Below are 18,492 nucleotides of genomic sequence, written 5' to 3'. Positions count from 1 at the left end.
GAATCAATTCTTGCTGCTTAGGAATCCATCAGGAGCTTCTTAGGTGTCATCAAAACCAGGGTTTCTGTCTGTCCTCTGTTTGCCAGTATGACGTGCAGTAGATCATGGAATTTGAATTTAAGATGTTTGGGCTAAAATGATATACTTGAATGTTCTTGTCTTTAACACTTTAAAAGTAAAACTCTCCTAGATGTGGTAGTAAATGTTGTTACATTAGAAAGGCACGGAAACAAGTGAGGAGCATGAATACTGTAGTATCAGCCTAACTGTTACTAGCGTGCACTGAGTATATGACGTGCTTACACCCTCCGCACACCCCCTCTGATCAAGCACGGACGCGGGTGCCGTGCAGGTACCCAGCAGTTGCCCATTTGTCCTCACAGCGGCTGAACTGGCTCCCGGGATGACGCGGGAAGGAGATGATACGGGAAGGAGGTGCAGCTCTCGCCACCTGTGCGTTGCCCTCAGAGCCGCCTCTGTTCAGCCCCTGATCCCGTTGCTTCTGTCCCCTCTGTGCTCAGAGCTACTGCCGTAGTTCAAACCCGCGCCACCCGTGCCTTTCTGACTTGTCTCCCTGCTTCCAGGTTTTTCTCTGTCCCCCTCTGCCTCAGTTCTTCTTTTTTTTTTTTTTTTAATTCCAGTGTAGTTAACATACAGTGTTATATTGGCTTCGGGTGTACAGTGTAGAGATTCAGGATCTCTGCCCCCATTCTTTATACCTGGTGGCTCAGGTGCAAGCTCGTCCGTGTCCTGCCCTGGTTTGTCTTGGCCTCCTCCCCGCTTTCCTTGACCCGCCCTTTTACTATACTGTGGAACTTCTCGAAGGGCCTCCCGTTCCCCCTCCAGTGCACCTCCCTGCCTTTCCTCACACCTTCGTGTCCACACGGGCTCTGCCTCTGTGCCGGCCATTTCCCTTCCTTCCCCTCTGCCCGCCATGCCCCGCCTGGACCCTGAAGAGGCCCCCGTGGGCGCCCCCTGGGCTTGACTAGCTGCACCTGCAGGCTTTCCCCACGGCGTGCGTGCTGTCTGCCTCCCCGGCCAGCCTGCTTGTTCTCAGAGGCAAGAGCCTCCTTCTGGTCATCTCCACGCGGAGTGTCCTGCACAGGGCCCACGCAGCCCGTGTGTAATAGATATGTCAGAAGCAGGAGTGAGTCTGTTATATGCCAGGAAGGGAATTTATATGACACATCAGCTTTCAAACCGGTCTGTTGGCACCTTCTGAGAATGTGTTCTGCTTTTCTTCTTTGGGGAATGAGTTTTTTAATGCTTAAACAATAAGATTAATAATTTGTATTACAAAGTGTATGTATGGTATACATGCATTTTAAAAGCCAAGCCTTGTGAAGTTGCTAGAAATAGAAGCAGACACATCTTTTAATTCATTATTTCATAAGAATAGAAAAACCAAGTGGGAAGAAAACTCCTACTTAAAAGAAACACCTTTTTTCCCCAGAAAAAGAATATTCTGGGTCACATTTACCCTTAAAATCGTGAATCTAAATATTTTTGTTAGTAGTAAATTAGTAGATATTTTTTAAGACATCAAAGTATTTTTTAGTTTAATTTCTGAAGAATTCTTAAGTAAAATTTCATCTTTTACGACAGAAAATCCATAGTGAACTTTTCATATGATCCCTGTTCAGAAACCAGGACTGACAGGTAATTATTCTTTATTTACATAGTGTGATAGCTTACTCTGTGATCGTGGGAGCTTTGATGGCAAGTGGAAAAGAAGTGGCAGGAAAAATCCCCAAAGGGAAGGTATGTTGAAGCCAGAAGGGCAGATGGTTGGCTGTGTGTTTAAATCCCAGCCCTCGGATTTTTGTGTTAAGATGCAGAAGTTAAACAGATCTCAAAGTGAGCCTCTCTCCTCCATATTAATTACATTCCTAAATTTCTTTCTTTTTCAGTTAGTTGACTTTGAAGCTATGACAGCCCCTGGTTCAGAAGCCTTTAGCAAAATAGCCAAAAGCTGGATGAGCCTAAAAAGGTAACTACTTGGTAGTGGTCAACAAAGGGATATTACCTCTAAAGGGGGAGAGAGGACTTCCTGCTCCTGTTGGAGCTAGCTGAGTGATACTGGGAGTATGCTCCCTTTCCTGCGTTCTTACTCTGCAAGGAGTGCAATCCACTTTTCCAAGGCTAAGATGTTTTCCTGTCGTGTAGGACCCCCGAAAGGGTGAGTCTACAGATAAAAATAAATAATGAATAAAAAGCAAGGAAATTGGTTTGTGAAGGAAAAGTGACACATGTCCTCTTTGTATCATCAGGCATTCATCTCTCTTGGCTAATTGACCCTTTATCCCAAACTCTTAGGTTCAGTATTCAGGAAGGAATTTGAAAACTGTGAGCTGGACCCATTTCAGACTTACTCTGAGTGGGAGCCCATTTTTACTGCACAGTTGATTTTGAGAAGGTGGCCCTTCATTGTAACATAGGCGAGGAATACATGTGAGTCCATAAATACTAACTGGACATCATCCCCAGCGGCTACCATCACGAGTCCAGCGTACCCTGATCTTTCCTGGCTCTTGTTGCCGGGACTTTTGGGATGAAATTAAACCCATAGATACTTTAATAGTTAATAAAGAACAAGCACGTGTCACTGACCTTTATTCTTGCTCCTTCTCTGTGTTTTCTTCATCATAACCCCTGCCAATTTTGCCTTTCCCATCTACTGGACACAGCAGCCACTCTAAAAATTGCTGGGTAATTTGCACCCTGTTTAAAACAGAGAAATTCATGTCTGTAGTGCACTCTTGTTCAGTGTGTAAGTACGTTACTTAGCTTTGTAACGATCGCTCCTGACAGTCGCACCGCGTTCCAGCGTATTCCCGTTTCAAGCTCGCTGGCTCACGTGTGTTTTAGGAGGATGACCATAGCGTCAAACGTCTTGCTTCTGTCTCTTCATAGTTTTACAGTGTGAACCTTCCAACAGTTCTTTAAGGAATGAATAAAAAACTGCCTCCCGCTGTGCAGTTACCATTTCGCACCGCCCTCTGGCATGCATGATCTCATTCTGGGCTCAGGGCCCCCCTGTGAGTTAAGAAGACGGTGCCTGGTGCTGCTGATACGGGCAGGGGGGCCGGAGAAAGGGCTGTAGCCAATAAGGAGCGAGGCCGGTCTGGAGCCTGTGTCTCTGATTCAAGTCTAATGGCTCCCTGGCAGGACGTGTGCCAACAGTCACACGTACAGCAGAGCTTAATTTTCCTTTCCGAAGATTCTGGCTGAACTGGCCAGCAGTCCATTATGGGAGCCTCTGGATATAAGTCCCCAGCCACAGAAGCATCCGTTCTCTTCACAGCTCCTCCCTGCTTTTGTAAAATTGTCTGACAGCATGCATACAGGGTCATTGGAAAGAGAATATTAGAATAGGAATAATGCCTTTTTTGTGAATTGTGTTAATCTTCATATTCCTTCTCTGTGTTTTTCTTTTCCAGTATTTCACCTTCTTATAAGACTCTCCCATCTGTGTCAGAGACGTTCCCTACATTAAGATCAATGATCGAGGTGCTAAACACGGACTCCTCTCCACGTTGTCTTAAGAAACTCTAGTTACGCTGTGGTATTTATACAAGTAAAGGGCCGGACCTCTTGCTTCTTAAGTTATTTTTTAAAACATGGAATTATAAAGAAACTAGGTCCTTTATTACTTTTGATACCAATTTTTGATAGGAATTGAATACTTGAAATCATTTTCTTTACTTTTTGAACCATAATAAAAATCATGAAAGAGGGTTTTTTGGGGGGGTAAAAAAAGCTCTATGTTGGGGCAGGAAAATGTATGTAGAGGCCAGCGGCCTTGTTGGTTTCCACTTACAAAGTCCTAAAACTCCTTCCTCACAGCAAAAAAGTTGACTTCAAAAACCAAAAATTAATCATTAAAAGGAACAAAACCAACAACAAAACAGGAGTGTTTTCATTCCTTGAAAGATTTGTATATTTTTCAAAGGCCTTTTTATGCACATTGTGATAGGGCATCGTGTTTCTCACATAATCTTCACGAGTGGGTTCTCTGTTGTATTTGAATGATGGAAGATTCCTGGGCCATCACCATGTGCCGCAGAGCTCACTGCCGGGAACATTTGTTTTGAATGATGCAGACAGTATTTGCCAGTGACCCAAACACTGAATTACTGAACCATGTTTTTTTTTTTTCTCTGTGTTGGAAAAAATAAATGAGGGGTGATTTCTGTAAATCACCAGTTTTTGACACTGGATTATGTATGATCTTATTTTGTGAACTAGTTTCACTTGCAGGTGTAAGAACATCCGGAACATGACTGATTTCCCCCCCCCCGCTCCCAAGCCAGGGTAAATGACAGTGAATAAAACGGGTTCATTAAATTATTACCATTTCCAAATCATTTTCATTTTTCTTGACTATTCACTGCTTTTTGCTACTTGGTTTTGGTCTTGAAATCCCACATTAAGAGTAGCCGGCCAGTGTCTTGGGGTGTCGGGGCTTGTGGGGAGCTTAGCACCACTGGACAGGAGCAGTTATCTGCTAGAACATGGCTGTTTGATCGAGACGACCTGCCCTTCGGACTCATGCCCATCCGACTACTGACGTGTGCTTTCGAACAGCCACCTAGTTTGGCTCCTGTCGTCGTCTCTTCTGAGGGAGGGGAATAATGATCCCAGTTGTCAGGCACACCCCATCTTATGAGCACATTTCACACCCACAGGTCGATTTTTCTCCTGGAGACCAGCATTGTGTTCACCGAAGACAAGTGTCCATTTTCATTTTACAGGTGAGCGAGCTGAGACTCTGGGAGGGCATTGACGCTCCCGAGACCCCGAGCTGTTGACACCCTGGTGCTGATTCCAGCCAGTCCTCTCTGAGCCCAGGGCCTCCCTGCCCCGCTGTGGTCTTCAGGACTAAAGATTCAATTCGCACGCTCTTCTCAAGACTCAGAGAATACATAACAGGGCACCGTGCAGGGTCTCCATGTATCTGTTACGTTTCCTTGTGCTCCCAGCTTTGTGCTGTTTTGACCAAATTGAGCTAGCTGAAGACTTTGGAAACCACAAAAGAGCTGCATCCAGAGATGCTGTGTGGGATTGCAAAGCAAGATGGCAGTTGCCATTTTTTTTTTTTAAGATTTATGTACTTTAGCGAGAGCATGTAGGTGCGTGAGTGGGGGGAGGGACAGAGGAGAGAATCTTCAAGCAGCTCCCCGCTGAGTGCAGAGCCCCATACCACACTCGATCTCTCAATGATCCATGAGATCCTGACCTGAGCCAAAACCAAGAGTCAAATGCTTAACTGACTGAGCCACCCAGGAGCACCCTGACCTTTCTAAAATATGACAATATGTCTAAACCCCAGAATTAGAACATATTTCTCTTGAAACCAACTCCAAATTCCTCCATTTCAGTTTTTATTTAGATAGCCCAGTTTCTCCTCATTCACATAAGGTGATTATTACATCATCAGAAGTACTAACATGCTAAATTCTGTGACTTCAAAATGTTTTGGGAAAACATTCCATCTTCTGCCCCGAATCCCAAAATACTCAGGCCAAATTGACTGTGGTCTGAACAAAATATTACATGTAGTTCTGTTTGGTGGCCAAGATGGTACCCACCACTAGTGCTCCCATTCCCATCTTTAAGGGCTCTTGTCAAAGGAAGATTTGAAATGCATTTTTATATCATGATATTTAATGCTCTCTCATCACCTCTTCTATTAAATTGAAAAACTGCACCTAAAAATCAGTCATAGGGGCACCTGGGTGGCTCAGTCGTTAAGCGTCTGCCTTCAGCTCAGGTCATGATCCCAGGGTCCTGGGATTGAGCCCCACGTCGGGCTCCCCACTCAGCGGGAAGCCTGCTTCTCTCTCTCCCTCTGACTGCCACTCTGCCTACTTGTGCTATCTCTCTGTCAAATAAATAAAAACCTTTTAAAAACAAACAAAATCAGTCATAGTTCCATCATACAAGGTATTCTCTGTTTAAAGCTTTTTTAAAAAACAAATTTCTTTCTTAAAAATTAGAATTCAGTTTGCTTTTATCCTTAGCATTTCATATCAAAACCTTTTGGTCATTCTGAGGAAACAGGACCGCCATGTTTCTTTTATCTGTGTTTGGTTTTTACCTTGCTAGGTACCTTTACCCTTTCAATTTTGTGGCATAAAATTAAGGCCCCCTGATAGGTGGGTGACCCCCTCAGCCTCCTCCCCCTCCAGCTCCACAATGAAGAACTGGAAACCTCACATGAGACGTGTATCTCTGCCCTGGTCAGATGTGAGCTTGAGAGGCCGTGTTCCCAACGCCAAGCAGGTTGGTCCAATTGCATGCATGTGTGTTGGTTCTCTCATACTTACAGCTATTAGCAATACACGGTCTTCAGATAACTCATTTACCTCCACCTTGTCAGTCTTAGAATCCCCTTATCCACTAGAGAATTTGAAACATGTGTTAGAGGGGACCATGGATTAGTCCAGAAACGTCACCTAGAATCCAGCTCTTTTCCTTGCGGCCCAACACTGTCATTAACAAGGCAGCTCTTCTGTCTGTCCTACAAAACTCCGCCCCCTCTTCCTTGGTTGCATTGCTACCTCCCCAGCTTACACTCTTGCTGGACCACTTCTGCAGTCTCTTGCTTGTCTTCCTGCTGCTGCATTTAAATCCCTCCCAGCCTCTCACTGCCCTAAAATGAAAACCAGTCTGCCCCCATAGCCCATCTGATGTGGCCTCTCTCTGTTCTCCAGCCTTGCCTCTTATACTCCCCTCATCCATAGGCTCTAACCACACTCTCCTTTTTTTTAAGTAATCTCTACACCCAACATGGGGCTTAAACTCACCACCCTGAGATCAAGAGTCACAGGCTCCTCCCAACTGAGCCAGCCACGTACCGTTTGTACCAGTGACTCACCAAGAATTTTTCTTCCCTGCTGTCCAATAAAACTTTCTGTGATGGTGGGAATGTTCTGTATTTGCCTTGTCCAATATGGTAGCCACCAGCCACATATGGCCGCTGAGCACTTGAAAGAGAGCCAGTGTGACTGAGGAATTGAGTTCGTAACTAACTTTTAATTAATTTACATTTAGATAGCCACATGGAGCTAGTGACTATTATAAGGCATAGCACAGCCTAGAGAGGCCCTAGTAGACTTTAGGATTAAAGTGTTTTTCCACAGAAATATTACCAAAAGATGTTCTCTGGCGGTAATTATTATGAACTTGATGTTTACAGACTTGTCTGTGTAGCTGAGCTCTATTTGTAAAATTGCTCCTAAGAATTAAAATGTGCAAACTTTCCGAAGACTTAAAAAAAACCTAGATAAAACTTGTTAGTAAAGTAGGAATTGTATGTGGAACTTTTCTGATATACTTACCTTCCAGTACTTTGGAAATAAGGAAAGGAGATTTATGTGGATTGGACCCGAAATTAAAAAGCCAGTGTGTCCCAGACCAGATTTGGCTGAATTTGTGAACATAACTTAAGACGTCCATTATGGAGCTGCTAATTCCTTGCCTGGAAGTCTGTTCCTTCCCCACCCTTTCCTGTTTCATAAATGGCACCCTTCTACCCAGTGGCTCCAGCCAGAAACCCAGGTGGCCTCCTTGGGTCTACACTGGCTCTCTAGTTTCCAAATCACCCCATCTGGTTCATCCTCATATCCAGTACAATTTACCTCTCCAAATGCCCCAGATAGGTTCATGTCTAGCCATCATTGCACTTATCCCCCAGCCCACGCTACTTAAATTTACATTAACTAAAATTAAATAAAAGTAGGGGTGCCTGGCTAGCTCAGTCGGTAGAGCATGTGACTCTTGATCTCAGGATCATGAGTTCTAGCCTCACGTTGGGTGTAGAGATTACTTTTAAAAAATTAAAAGGAAATGCTTGTTTCTCAACAATGCTACTCCCATTTCAAGTGCTCAGTAGCCACATGTGGCTGGTGGCTACCATATTGGGAAGGGAAGATGCAGGACATTGCCATCATCACAGAAAGTTCTCCTGGATGGTACTGTTGCCCTGAAGAGAGGAACAGCCCCTCCATACTTGTGTCAGACAGTAAAGGGAGTCCCTGTGGCTTTAAGCAAGAGTCCAGGCATATACCACCTCTTGCCCTTCTTCCTTGCAGCCTGTCAACACGCCAGACGCCTGGCGCTTGCCAGGCACCGTGCTGAGCATGCAGAACTCGGCTGAACTGTCCAATTGCTATGAAGGTTCCCCTGTTGGCCATTGCTTCTGTGCTCTTAGGTGCCAAGCTGGGCTTGTGCCTTCTCTGTGAGGCTTACTGCCATCTTTCCTGGGGAGACTCACACCAGATGCTTCCCTCTGCAGGGGGAGAGGCCCTTTTGGAACTAACACATTTTAAGCACGTAAGTACCCAGGGTGGCATTTTTCTTAGCGTTGTACATTATTAGCTTATTTAATCCTTTCAAAAACCCCGTGAGGCAATGTTTTGTGCCAGTCCCAGCCTGTCAATAACGCGTGTTATGGTTGGACCAGCCTTTGTGGTTCTTACTGTGATTGCAAGGTGCCCTTCAGCAATATCATTGAGAAACTTTGAAAAAATAAAGGTTTATTACTTGGAAGACCTGGAAATTACACAGCACACATGGGGCCACACAACAAGGTCATGGGAGGAGAGAGAGAGAGAGAGCACGGACCTGGGGTTTTGCTCTTATTGGGATTGAGGATGGGAGGACCTAGGGCTTCATGGGCTCCCTCTTTATTGGCGAATTTAAAACATAAGAGCAGGAATTTAAAGCACAGGAAGAGAAAACAAAATAAGAGGCCCAAATGGTAAGTTATGGAAACCAACCAAGATCTAACTCAAAGGAGCCTCAGTGGGGGAAGGTGGCCTGGCTCTTTATCTAGTTGTGTGGCTGGCGATGTGTTTATTCAGATTGCCCTCTTTGAGGTGGATACTTGGGCAATCAAAGCTTAAGTCAGGCACGTGGCTTACACTACAGGTAAGCACTAGTGTTATCCTCATTTTGAGGGTTCACATAGGGAAGCGACTTACCCACAGCAGCCCTTGAATTTGCCACCTAGTGAGCACTCAGGGCACCTGGGGGAGGGTGGTTGGGAAGGGGGCTGGTAGGGATCAACCCCAGCACCCTTGACCTTAACCCTTAAGAATAGGTACACTCACTATGTCAATCAGACAAAGGTGTAAAGGAGACTGATTTCTTCCAGCCATCCACCAGGTAGAAATGCCACCACAATATTAGAGGGGTTCCCAGTGGTAGCCTGTCAGGAGACAATATAGATTGGCTTGTTATTTAATGCAACTCTAGAGATCAACTAAGAATGGGCAAATTTGTCAAGGCTTATAATCTCAGCTAAGACTAGGAATTGTCACTTATTAGGATCAGAATTTAGAATAATACATCTCTGTCCAAAAATAGATTCTGAATCAATGAATCTTTTAATTAGTAGGCTTAAGTCTAGAACATTTTTTTACATGCAAATTAAGTCCTAAATTACTGGTTTGGTGTAGAAGTAACTTCTGAAGCAAAGCAACCTTCTGCTTCAGGCAAATATGTGTATGTTAACCATCCACCCCATCTCACGAAGGTTTAAAATAACACGGACCTATGAAGTCCATGTACGTACATGTACGTACATATACATACAACACCAAAGAACAGTACGAGTGGGGGAACAATTATCTCTATTAAAATGTATAAACATGTATTATATACATGCCTTGTTATGCTTATAGCCCCTGAAGCAGCTTCTCAAGGTCACACAAGTAAAGCTGTCAAGGCTCGTGGCAGACCGCACTACACGGCACCATCACTCACCCCATTGCACAAAAACTCGTGACAAACCCCACCCTCCACCTCCACTCCACCCCAATCACGGGCCTTATCTTTTTCAGGCTAAATGGCCCCTATATTGCTCTTTTCCGTTCCCTTTCTATTTCCAACTCCTCTTCATATTTCTTAAAATGAAACATGCATACGTTACAATAATAGTCCAGATGCAGTGTGGCCAGTGCCGGGTGTAAAAGAGCTATCCTTTTCTTTGTAACAATCGTGTACATGTGAAAAATGCACATGGAAATTTCCACATTGATGAAATGTCACAGACCCAACGCACCTTTATAACCAGTGTCTAGATGAAGAAGCAGACATTACTAGCACCCCAGAAATTTACATACACCTACGCTATATATGCCTACATGAACATATACCGTAAAACCTACATAAGTGTAATAAAGACTACAAGTAGCTCTTTAAGGCAGTTTCATCACACTATTGACCCAAGTCCATTAAAAACTTCTGACCTAAGTCTTCCGAAGCTGTGACTATGTTTGTTGAATAAAGCTTTGCCAGTTGATCGTTTTATCTCCATAAAGCATCATCTTATTAACATTCGTCCATTCTTTCTAACAGCTGTTGTCCTTCTTCATCACATTGCAGAATTTGGCTGACATCCAGTACGTTACCTACCCTTTCAGTATTGTGTCAGCAATAGGTGATCTTACTGGGATTAATCCAATAAGGAAAAGTATATGTACTTTCAGGCTTATTCCAGACGTTATGCCTTCAAAATATTATTCTTTTTTTTTTAAGATTTTTATTTATTTGTGTGTGTGTGTGTGTGAGAGAGAGAGAGAGTGAGAGAAGCGGGCTCCAGCTGAGCAGGGAGCCCGGTGTGGGACTCGATCCCAGAACCCTGGGATCATGACCTGAGCCAAAGGCAGACACTTAAACAACTGAGCCACCCAGGTGCCCCCAAAATATTTTTTCAAAGTTCACCGATCACAATTAACATTCTATTTCTATCTGTGACTTTAAATATTGTCTATGGACATTTGCATTAAGTGCCTTTAGGCAACAAGTAAAATCTTTTGCAATTCATTTACTACCAACATTTAGTATCAGCATTTTCATAAAAAAATCCTCATCCATTCATCCCCATACTACTTGACCCCTCTAATTTCTGTATCTTGGGTCAGGGCCACTAATACCCGAAAGTTGGTAAATGCACAAGCACAGTCGTGCACATGCAGGTCACATAGTGATCTTGGCCTGGTGCAGCCTGAGCCGCCCCGAGCTTCCCAACATCCTGTGTGCATGAAGCGAGCAGGAAGTACTGAGATTACGCCCTGGTACATTGCTCTTAGAACTTCTGTGAGCAGCCAAAATGTCTCAGATAAAAGAGAAAACTGTCTTGTCCAATTCTTCCCTTCACATAGTATGAATGCAATGGATTCTTCCACGGGGAGGTGTCTTTTCTTAGTAGTGCTGAGTCCTTTCTGTGCCTGACTTTGGAGGCTCTGGTGAACTCAACCTGGCATTCATGACAGTTGCTCCAGGTAAGTGGTAAGCTGTGTACGACTTACATGGAGCATGATACCCATTCTTCACACTGGCAACTAGATGAGCATTGACTGCTAGAGCTGCATGTTTCTATATTTAAAATCAAAGTTATATTTCAAAACCAAATGAGAAATTCAGCTTTACTTAAAGAAGTTCGATTTTAAGTTTGATATTTATGAATGATAATTTGCTTATTGCCTTTATTTTTGTTAGCTAATACTGAGCATTTTAGAAAGCAAATATTTCGTTTAAAACATTTTTATACTGACTTTCACATTTTATGAAAATATATTCAAATTTTGTCTCTGTTGACTTCAATTACATCTTACTTTTTAATCCTTTAGATTATTACTAGAGCACAAATTAAGTGAAAATCCTGAATATAACGTTACTGATTTTCTGAAATTAAGGCAAGAAGGATAATTTTATGGGATTAATATGATTTATGAATCATGTATATCTTCATTACTAAGGCAGACTTCTCAGTCTATGGGAGCACCCAGACATGTGTAATAATGTCCTTGGGGGGTGCCTGGGTGGCTCAGTGGGTTAAGTGTCTGCCTTCAGCTAAGGTCATGATCCCAGGGTCCTGGTATCAAGTCCTGCATCGGGCTCCTTGCTTGGTGGGGACTCTGCTTCTTCCTCTCCCTCTGCTGCGCCCCACTGCTTGTGCTCTCTCCCTCTCTCTTTCTGTCAAATAAATAAATAGAATCTTAAGAAAAAAAAATCTTAAGAAAAAAAATCAACCGTCCTTGGTATTTTGCCAACTTTTGAGTGTATAAAACCTGTAGCCTTACATATATTTATTCATCTTTGCTGTCATAAAAATGTATTCAGATAGGAGGACAGAACATACTCTATTTGACAGTGGATTTATAGTTTCCAAGTATTGAGACATGCAGGCTTCCATTTGTAGTCTTGCTTCGGGCCCTCACAACATCAGGGGTGGGCCGCAGGGGCCTGTCTCTGTCTCTGGCTGTGTGCAAACCCATGCTCCCCACTTGCTGGGTGCAAGGCTACCACAAGCATTTACATCCAAGGCCCATAGACAGGCCCTCACCCTCAGTTCTAGGCTGGGAATCTCAGGGAGAGGACTCTGATTGGGCCATTTTATGTCGGGTGACCACTTAGACCCATCTGTCCTCACCAGTGTCTGGGCTGACAATCCCCGACTTGTCCAATACACTTTTCTAGAATGTGGTCTTATTTTGTTCAGCAGACCTCTCTTAGTGGTTTCAAGTCATGCATTTAATAATGTTTCTTATTGAATGTAATTTCCAGAGGCAAAGCTTTTTAAGCCTGGGTTATGAGAAGGATGGCCATTCGTCCTAGTTGTCTGGGAACAGTCTCAATTTATGCCTGTTGTCTCACTATAATTATTAATAATGTCCCTTTCATTCAGAGGTATTCTGGTTTAGGTGATAGTTCATATCATGCCCCTAATTACAGTGACTTTATGTTTGGTAGCCTGAAAGTTAATTTCTATTCCTGTTGGGCCCACATGTCACCTTCCTCCTGGCCATCATTTGGTCCCAGCAACTGCTAGAGGCCAAGCAGTGTCCTAGATGCTGGGGGTACAGTTGAGTAAGACAGAAACCCTGCCCTGAAGGGGCTCCTGGTTCTACTAGGAGAGAGAATACAGATTAGGTCATTATAATACAGCCTAAGAAATCTGGTGGGAACTGAGGGTGGGGGAGGAGAAAACTGAGAAAGACCCCATAGAGTCCGACACATTGGACCAGGTGACACGAATCTCCACATGGCTGACTTTGGCATATTGAGATATACCTCTTATTTTTATTAGCTGCATAATCCAAAACCAAGAAGTTCGTCATTGCTCAGATGATTGCTGATGGGAGACTCGCAGCCGGGATGCCCTTCCGACAAAGAATATGGGCCACCTCATCCCCAAGGTCAGTCTTGGAGTAGGTGTCTCAAATGCATGTAGTTAGGAGAGCAGAGGGGGATGTACTTGCCCCACGTAGGACCACCAGAATGTCCTCACGTCCCTGGCAGAGGCACCTGCCAGATTTCGTAGTCAGTATACCCTAAGGCTGGTCTAGAACCGTGCAAAGTGTTCAGTCGGAACACTTGGGCTCGGAAGCCAGCCCAGCCGCGTACCGTCAAGCAAATCACTTAATCTCCCTAACCTTATCTGGAAAATGCAACTGTGAAACTAAATAATCCACAGCATTTCTTCCAGCTTTAAAATTTCTGTGTGTTGTAGAGTGAGCCAACTACAAATCCTTAAATCAAATTATCTCTAATTAATTAGCTGATTCAAGCAGATTCTTTCAAACAATCAGAGCCAATTTAAGATAGTTTCTCTTTCCTATATGCATTTGGTGAAGCCACAGAAGCTTTTACACTGATAAACACCTTTATCAAACGGCTTCTGCATTTTGAATCCTGTGTGGCAGATGTAGGGGAATCGTATTATAGAATAATACAGTTCTGACTCCTGCTTTCCTTAAACCAGCCTGTGTCAGGCGTAAGGGCCAGAAATAATGTCCCTGTCTCAACTTTGCTTTCTCCCCCCCTCCCTCCTCAGAGTAGACAAGCAGAACTCAAGCACTCTCAGGAGAGCCTTTCAAATCCCTCACTCTGTCCTTAGTGTCAGGAGCTGGAGGCTAAGTGTGTGGGTCTGACTCATTGCCTTGTACTCCTTGATCCCTCCAGAAGGACAATAAGAAGCACAAAAAGCTTTTGCTGCAGTGCTACTTCCTCTTGTTGGCAGAGCTATTATCTGCTTTGTCTAGGGTTTCTTTCTGCTTGATATTTCTGTCTCCCCCCATATATCTATATCTATGTCGATAGATAGATAGATAGATAGATAGATAGATAGATAGATAGATAATCTCTCCCTCTCCCACCCAACTTGAACATCTCTTCATGCATTTATTGGCCATTTGTATTTCTTTTCTGAACTGTCTTCATGATCTTTGGCTGTCGATTCTGATTTGTTAAGAAATATGTGAAACACACACGGAGTATAAAAAATGATACGTGAACACCTAGGGGCTCACCACCTGACTTCAGAAACAATCACCAGTGCAGTTGAAACCCACCGTGTACTCTCCCCCAATCTCAGCAGCAGCCCTTGCCATACCCAAGAGGTAACCCTTGACCCTCAGGTTTGAGATCATATGGCCTGTGCATCTCTTTCTATTTTTATTACATGTATGTGTTTCTCTACTATTACTTTTTGCTTATGGCTGTATCTGTAGAATTTTGCATCATTAGAAAATAGATCCTATAGAACCATGCTTTCCACGAGATAGTTTAATCCCTATAGCTCAATATCTATTCTCTCTTTTTCATCATAGATGTAGACTGTTAATTTTTATCTAGGGAAAACCATTGGTGACTATAGCGAAAAGATGGTTCTCAGGTCATCACATAGTAGACAAGGGACATGGTGTCTACCTAACAGAGATGAGGAAGAGCACATGCCATGAAAACCTTTCTCTGTGCTCCTTTCTCAGTGTTGCACCTGTCCTTCCAATACAAGAAAAAGGAACAAGATGGGACATGGACACTGATTACAAAAGTTTGTCTGTCTCTAGCTCGTTCATTCATTCATGCACCCCATCCATCCAACCAACAAATGTTCATTGAGAACTCAACACAGGTGCCAGGCACTGAGTTAAATGCCGGGGAACAAAAACAAAAAAGACAGTCTTTGCCCATTCATAGCCAAGTTAAGAAAATAGACAAGTAGGGCGGCGCCTGGGTGGCTCAGTCGGTTAAGCATCTGACTTTGGCTCAGGTCATGATCCCAGGCTCCTGGGATTGAGCCCCACATTGGGCTCCCTGTTCTGCGGAGAGTCTGCTTCTCCCTCTCCTCTTCCCCCCCCCACTCGTTCTCTCTCTCTCTCTCTCAAATAAATAAAATCTTTAAAAAAGAAAAAGAAAATAGACAAGTAAAATAATAATAATAAGAGCTCCGATTTGTGGAGCATTTACTATTTGGCAGGCACTGTGCTAAGCACTTGCTCGTGTTATCTCATTTAGTCCTTATGTGAGACATGCAAAGTGCGACAGCAAATAGCACCTATGGAAAATGGAAGCAGAGAAAACATAAGATCACACAGACACCAGATGGTGGAGCTGGGATTTGAACCTTGGCAGACTGACCTAGAGCCTATGTCTTTACAAACTTCTACAGTCGTCTCTGGAGGAAATCAGTAATTATGATCAAATGGGAGAGGGCAATGACAGAGGGTGAAAGGTGACAGTGACATCTTGAAATGCTTCTTCAAGAGTGGCTCAGTAGTAAGGTTCAATGAGATGCCCTCCAGAGCAAGGGGGAGCTCTTGTCTCGAGTGTAGACAAATGATTCAGTCCATGCCCTGACGGACCCTTCTGGCCTTAATTTAGTTTAATTAATTTGCTGTTGGAGCATTATAAATAAGCTAGTTTTAAGGCTTGGGGAAAAGGCATTCACCAACTTGCTAACTTTGGGCACTAGAGAGATTCCCTGTTTGTAAAATGGGGGTGGTCCTGGCTAGGTGTCCCTTAGAAGATACCTGAGAGTCCAAGGAGCTGCTGAGGAATCTTTCCTTTTAAAGGAGCATGAGGAAAGCAGCCTGAGTTGTAGGGTCCAGCCAGACCCTGATTAGTATATGAGGTTCTTTCCCTTATCATTCTTCACTTTGCCCTGGTATGAAGGCAGAGTGTCCAGTTACGAAACAAACAGCTGGTTGGAAATCATGAGAAGCAAGATGGAAAGTGAAAAGAGCAAGTCATGGAAGGTTTGACTGTGAGAACTCATGAAGATCGGGGTCATAACATCTACAGTCCATATGGTGGGTGTGGCAACGGAATGCTCTACAGAGACCTGCCTCTGCTCTATTGTGTTCCGGTCCTTCTCTGGAGAGACCCCCTTACCAGGAAGCCAGGACTTAACATTTCAAGGCTAAAATGAGCTTAGATGACAGAAACATGCCTGTAAGTCTTTGCCTCTTGGCAAATGGGCTTGGAGTACTACAATTTACAGGGACAGTTCTCTGCTTCAAATTAGTCAGGAAAATTACCCTAGCCTCAGCCTCTCAAAAGGAAAATTCCACTTGTACTGAGTCCTGTGCCCACACATGTCAACTATGGTTACAATGTGCATCCCTGTGAATGCAACTTAAGGCTCTGTTGATACCTTGCAAATGGATATGTTTGCTTCTTTCCCTCTTAATATTAAACAGTGGACTGGCTTCCTAGCAAGAACTATCTCCAACGAAGATCCTCTGTGCCAAAATTCAAGAAACTCACAGGTAGACATGACTTTTCTGGAGGAAAGCATTGCTAATGTACCCTTAAAAATGTTTACTCCTTTATCATTACATAGAACCCTTTGAAGGGCAAGAAATAGAAACTTGTTCAAGCTAACTTAGGAAAAAGGGGAGAATTTCCTACAAGGATGCAGTCCGGCCCTTGTGTTTCCTACAGCCAGGCCTGAGGAAAGGACCGGAAGTGAGGGGCCAGCTATAGAGAAACCAGGATGTTTATGTTCTCTCCCTCAGATCACATTTTGAAAGAATAAGACTGTGTGTGTGTGTGTGTGTGTGTGTGTGTGTGTCCGCTGCCCAGAGATTGTCTCGCCTGTCTCTACTTAGGTTCCTAACTAGAGTGCTCTGATTGGCCCTGCCCCGTTGTCAGGGAGACAGGATCAGAGGTCCAAAACCACGCCCACCCACTGAGGGAGAGGGAGATACAGTTTCAAGAAAAGTGAATCTTACTAAGGACCTTCCTTCTGGCATTTATAAAAGTCCCAACATATGGGTTTGGTTGACTAAATTATGTATTCCCTTATTTTGGAACACTAGATGACTATTAAAATCATGTGTTTGAATATTTAACAAAATTAGAAAAATGTTCATAACATTCTTGAGTGAAAGGGCAAGTTACAGAGCAACATTTTTTTTATTATATAATAAGAACTTTATTATATAATGAAAATAATTTTACTAATATTTGTAGTTTGTATACATATGCATGGAAAAAAGAAAATCGAATGTTTACATAGTTATATTGTGTTTTCTCTATTTTTCAAATATTTTTATGTTGAAATTTACTATGATGATCAAAGTTAATTTTTAAACTAAATTTTTAACTATGATCAAAGTTAATTTTAACTGACAAATTAAGTAAATAAAATTACATGAAATGGAAATGAAAAAAAAATCCTCTTATATCCTGAATCAGATATTTTCTAATTTATAAAATCATAAAAACGGGGCACCTGGGTGGCTCAGTCATTAAGCGTCTACCTTCAGCTCAGGTCATGGTCCCAGGGTCCTGGGATCGAGCCCTACATCGGGCTCCCTGCTCGGCCGGAAGCCTGCTTCTCCCTCTGCCACTCCCCCTGCTTGTGTTCCCTCTCTCACTGTCTCTCTCTCTGTCAAATAAATAAATAATTTTTTTTTAAATCATAAAAACAAGTGCAATAAAGTTTACCTAAAAAGAGTAAGTGGCTCTTTTTAGGAATCATTTGGGGAAATAATTAACTGCTTTAAACTTTTGTAACGTCCCATTTAAATGCTTCCTTTATTTTTTTTAAAAACATTTAATTTATTTATTTGACAGAGAGAGACACAATGAGAGAGGGAACACAAGTAGGGAGAATGGGAGAGGGAGAAACAGGCTCCCCCTGGAGCAGGGAGCCCGATGTGGGGCTCGATCCCAGGACACTGGGATCATGACCTGAGCCGAAGGCAGATGCTTAATGACTGAGCCACCCAGGTGCCCTAAATGCTTCCTTTAAAGTCAAGATTTTGAAAGAGCTCCAGCCTGAAGTAACCTTGTTTTAGATATCAGCTTGAAAAGCTGTGTCTGTAGCATTTAAAACATAATTTAAGCATCGCATGCAACTTAGGAATAATAATTCTAGTGATAGGTATTATTGAAAAATGTGGGCAAGTCAGAAAGAGAAACATATTTGAGGGTAAAAGGACAAATACATTGTTCCACATAAACCACTGGTTTTTCTTTCTTTATGGTGAAGTGAGAAAAACATCCAGAGAGTTTCTCAGTTCATGAGCACTAACAGAGAAATTGAGTAAGATGGACCCTTCTCCCATTACTGAACTGGCATTTGAAGCTTCAAAAAGACTAAAGCCATTGATGTTTGGTACAGATTTTACTAGGAGTCTTGGGGATGTGATCAAATCTGGAAAAGTCATGAAAAGTGTCAACATGAATTAG

General features: G+C 43.1%; 1 protein-coding gene across 6 annotated transcripts in view; it reads left to right on the top strand.

Moving 5' to 3' along the window:
- Nucleotides 1-4,367, top strand: part of TTC13 (tetratricopeptide repeat domain 13) — a 90,583-nt gene extending 86,216 nt beyond the window's left edge. For 5 of the 6 annotated variants that reach the window (XM_035008445.1, XM_035008444.1, XM_035008442.1 and 2 more), the window contains 3 exons: nt 1,683-1,761; nt 1,911-1,990; nt 3,441-4,366. In XM_035008445.1, the coding sequence (XP_034864336.1) occupies nt 1,683-1,761; nt 1,911-1,990; nt 3,441-3,555 (274 nt within the window). In that variant the 3' untranslated portion in view covers nt 3,556-4,366. Of the gene's footprint in view, nt 1-1,682; nt 1,762-1,910; nt 1,991-3,440 lie in introns of all 6 variants that reach the window. The other variant, XM_035008443.1, reaches the window with a different exon arrangement.
- The last annotated feature ends 14,125 nt before the right edge of the window (nt 4,368-18,492 follow it).

Source organism: Mirounga leonina, unplaced genomic scaffold (assembly GCF_011800145.1).
Source record: "Mirounga leonina isolate KUSES-001 unplaced genomic scaffold, KU_Mleo_1.0 Mir_152, whole genome shotgun sequence".
NCBI classification, from domain to species: domain Eukaryota; kingdom Metazoa; phylum Chordata; class Mammalia; order Carnivora; family Phocidae; genus Mirounga; species Mirounga leonina.
This window is presented reverse-complemented; position numbering and strand designations above follow the sequence as displayed.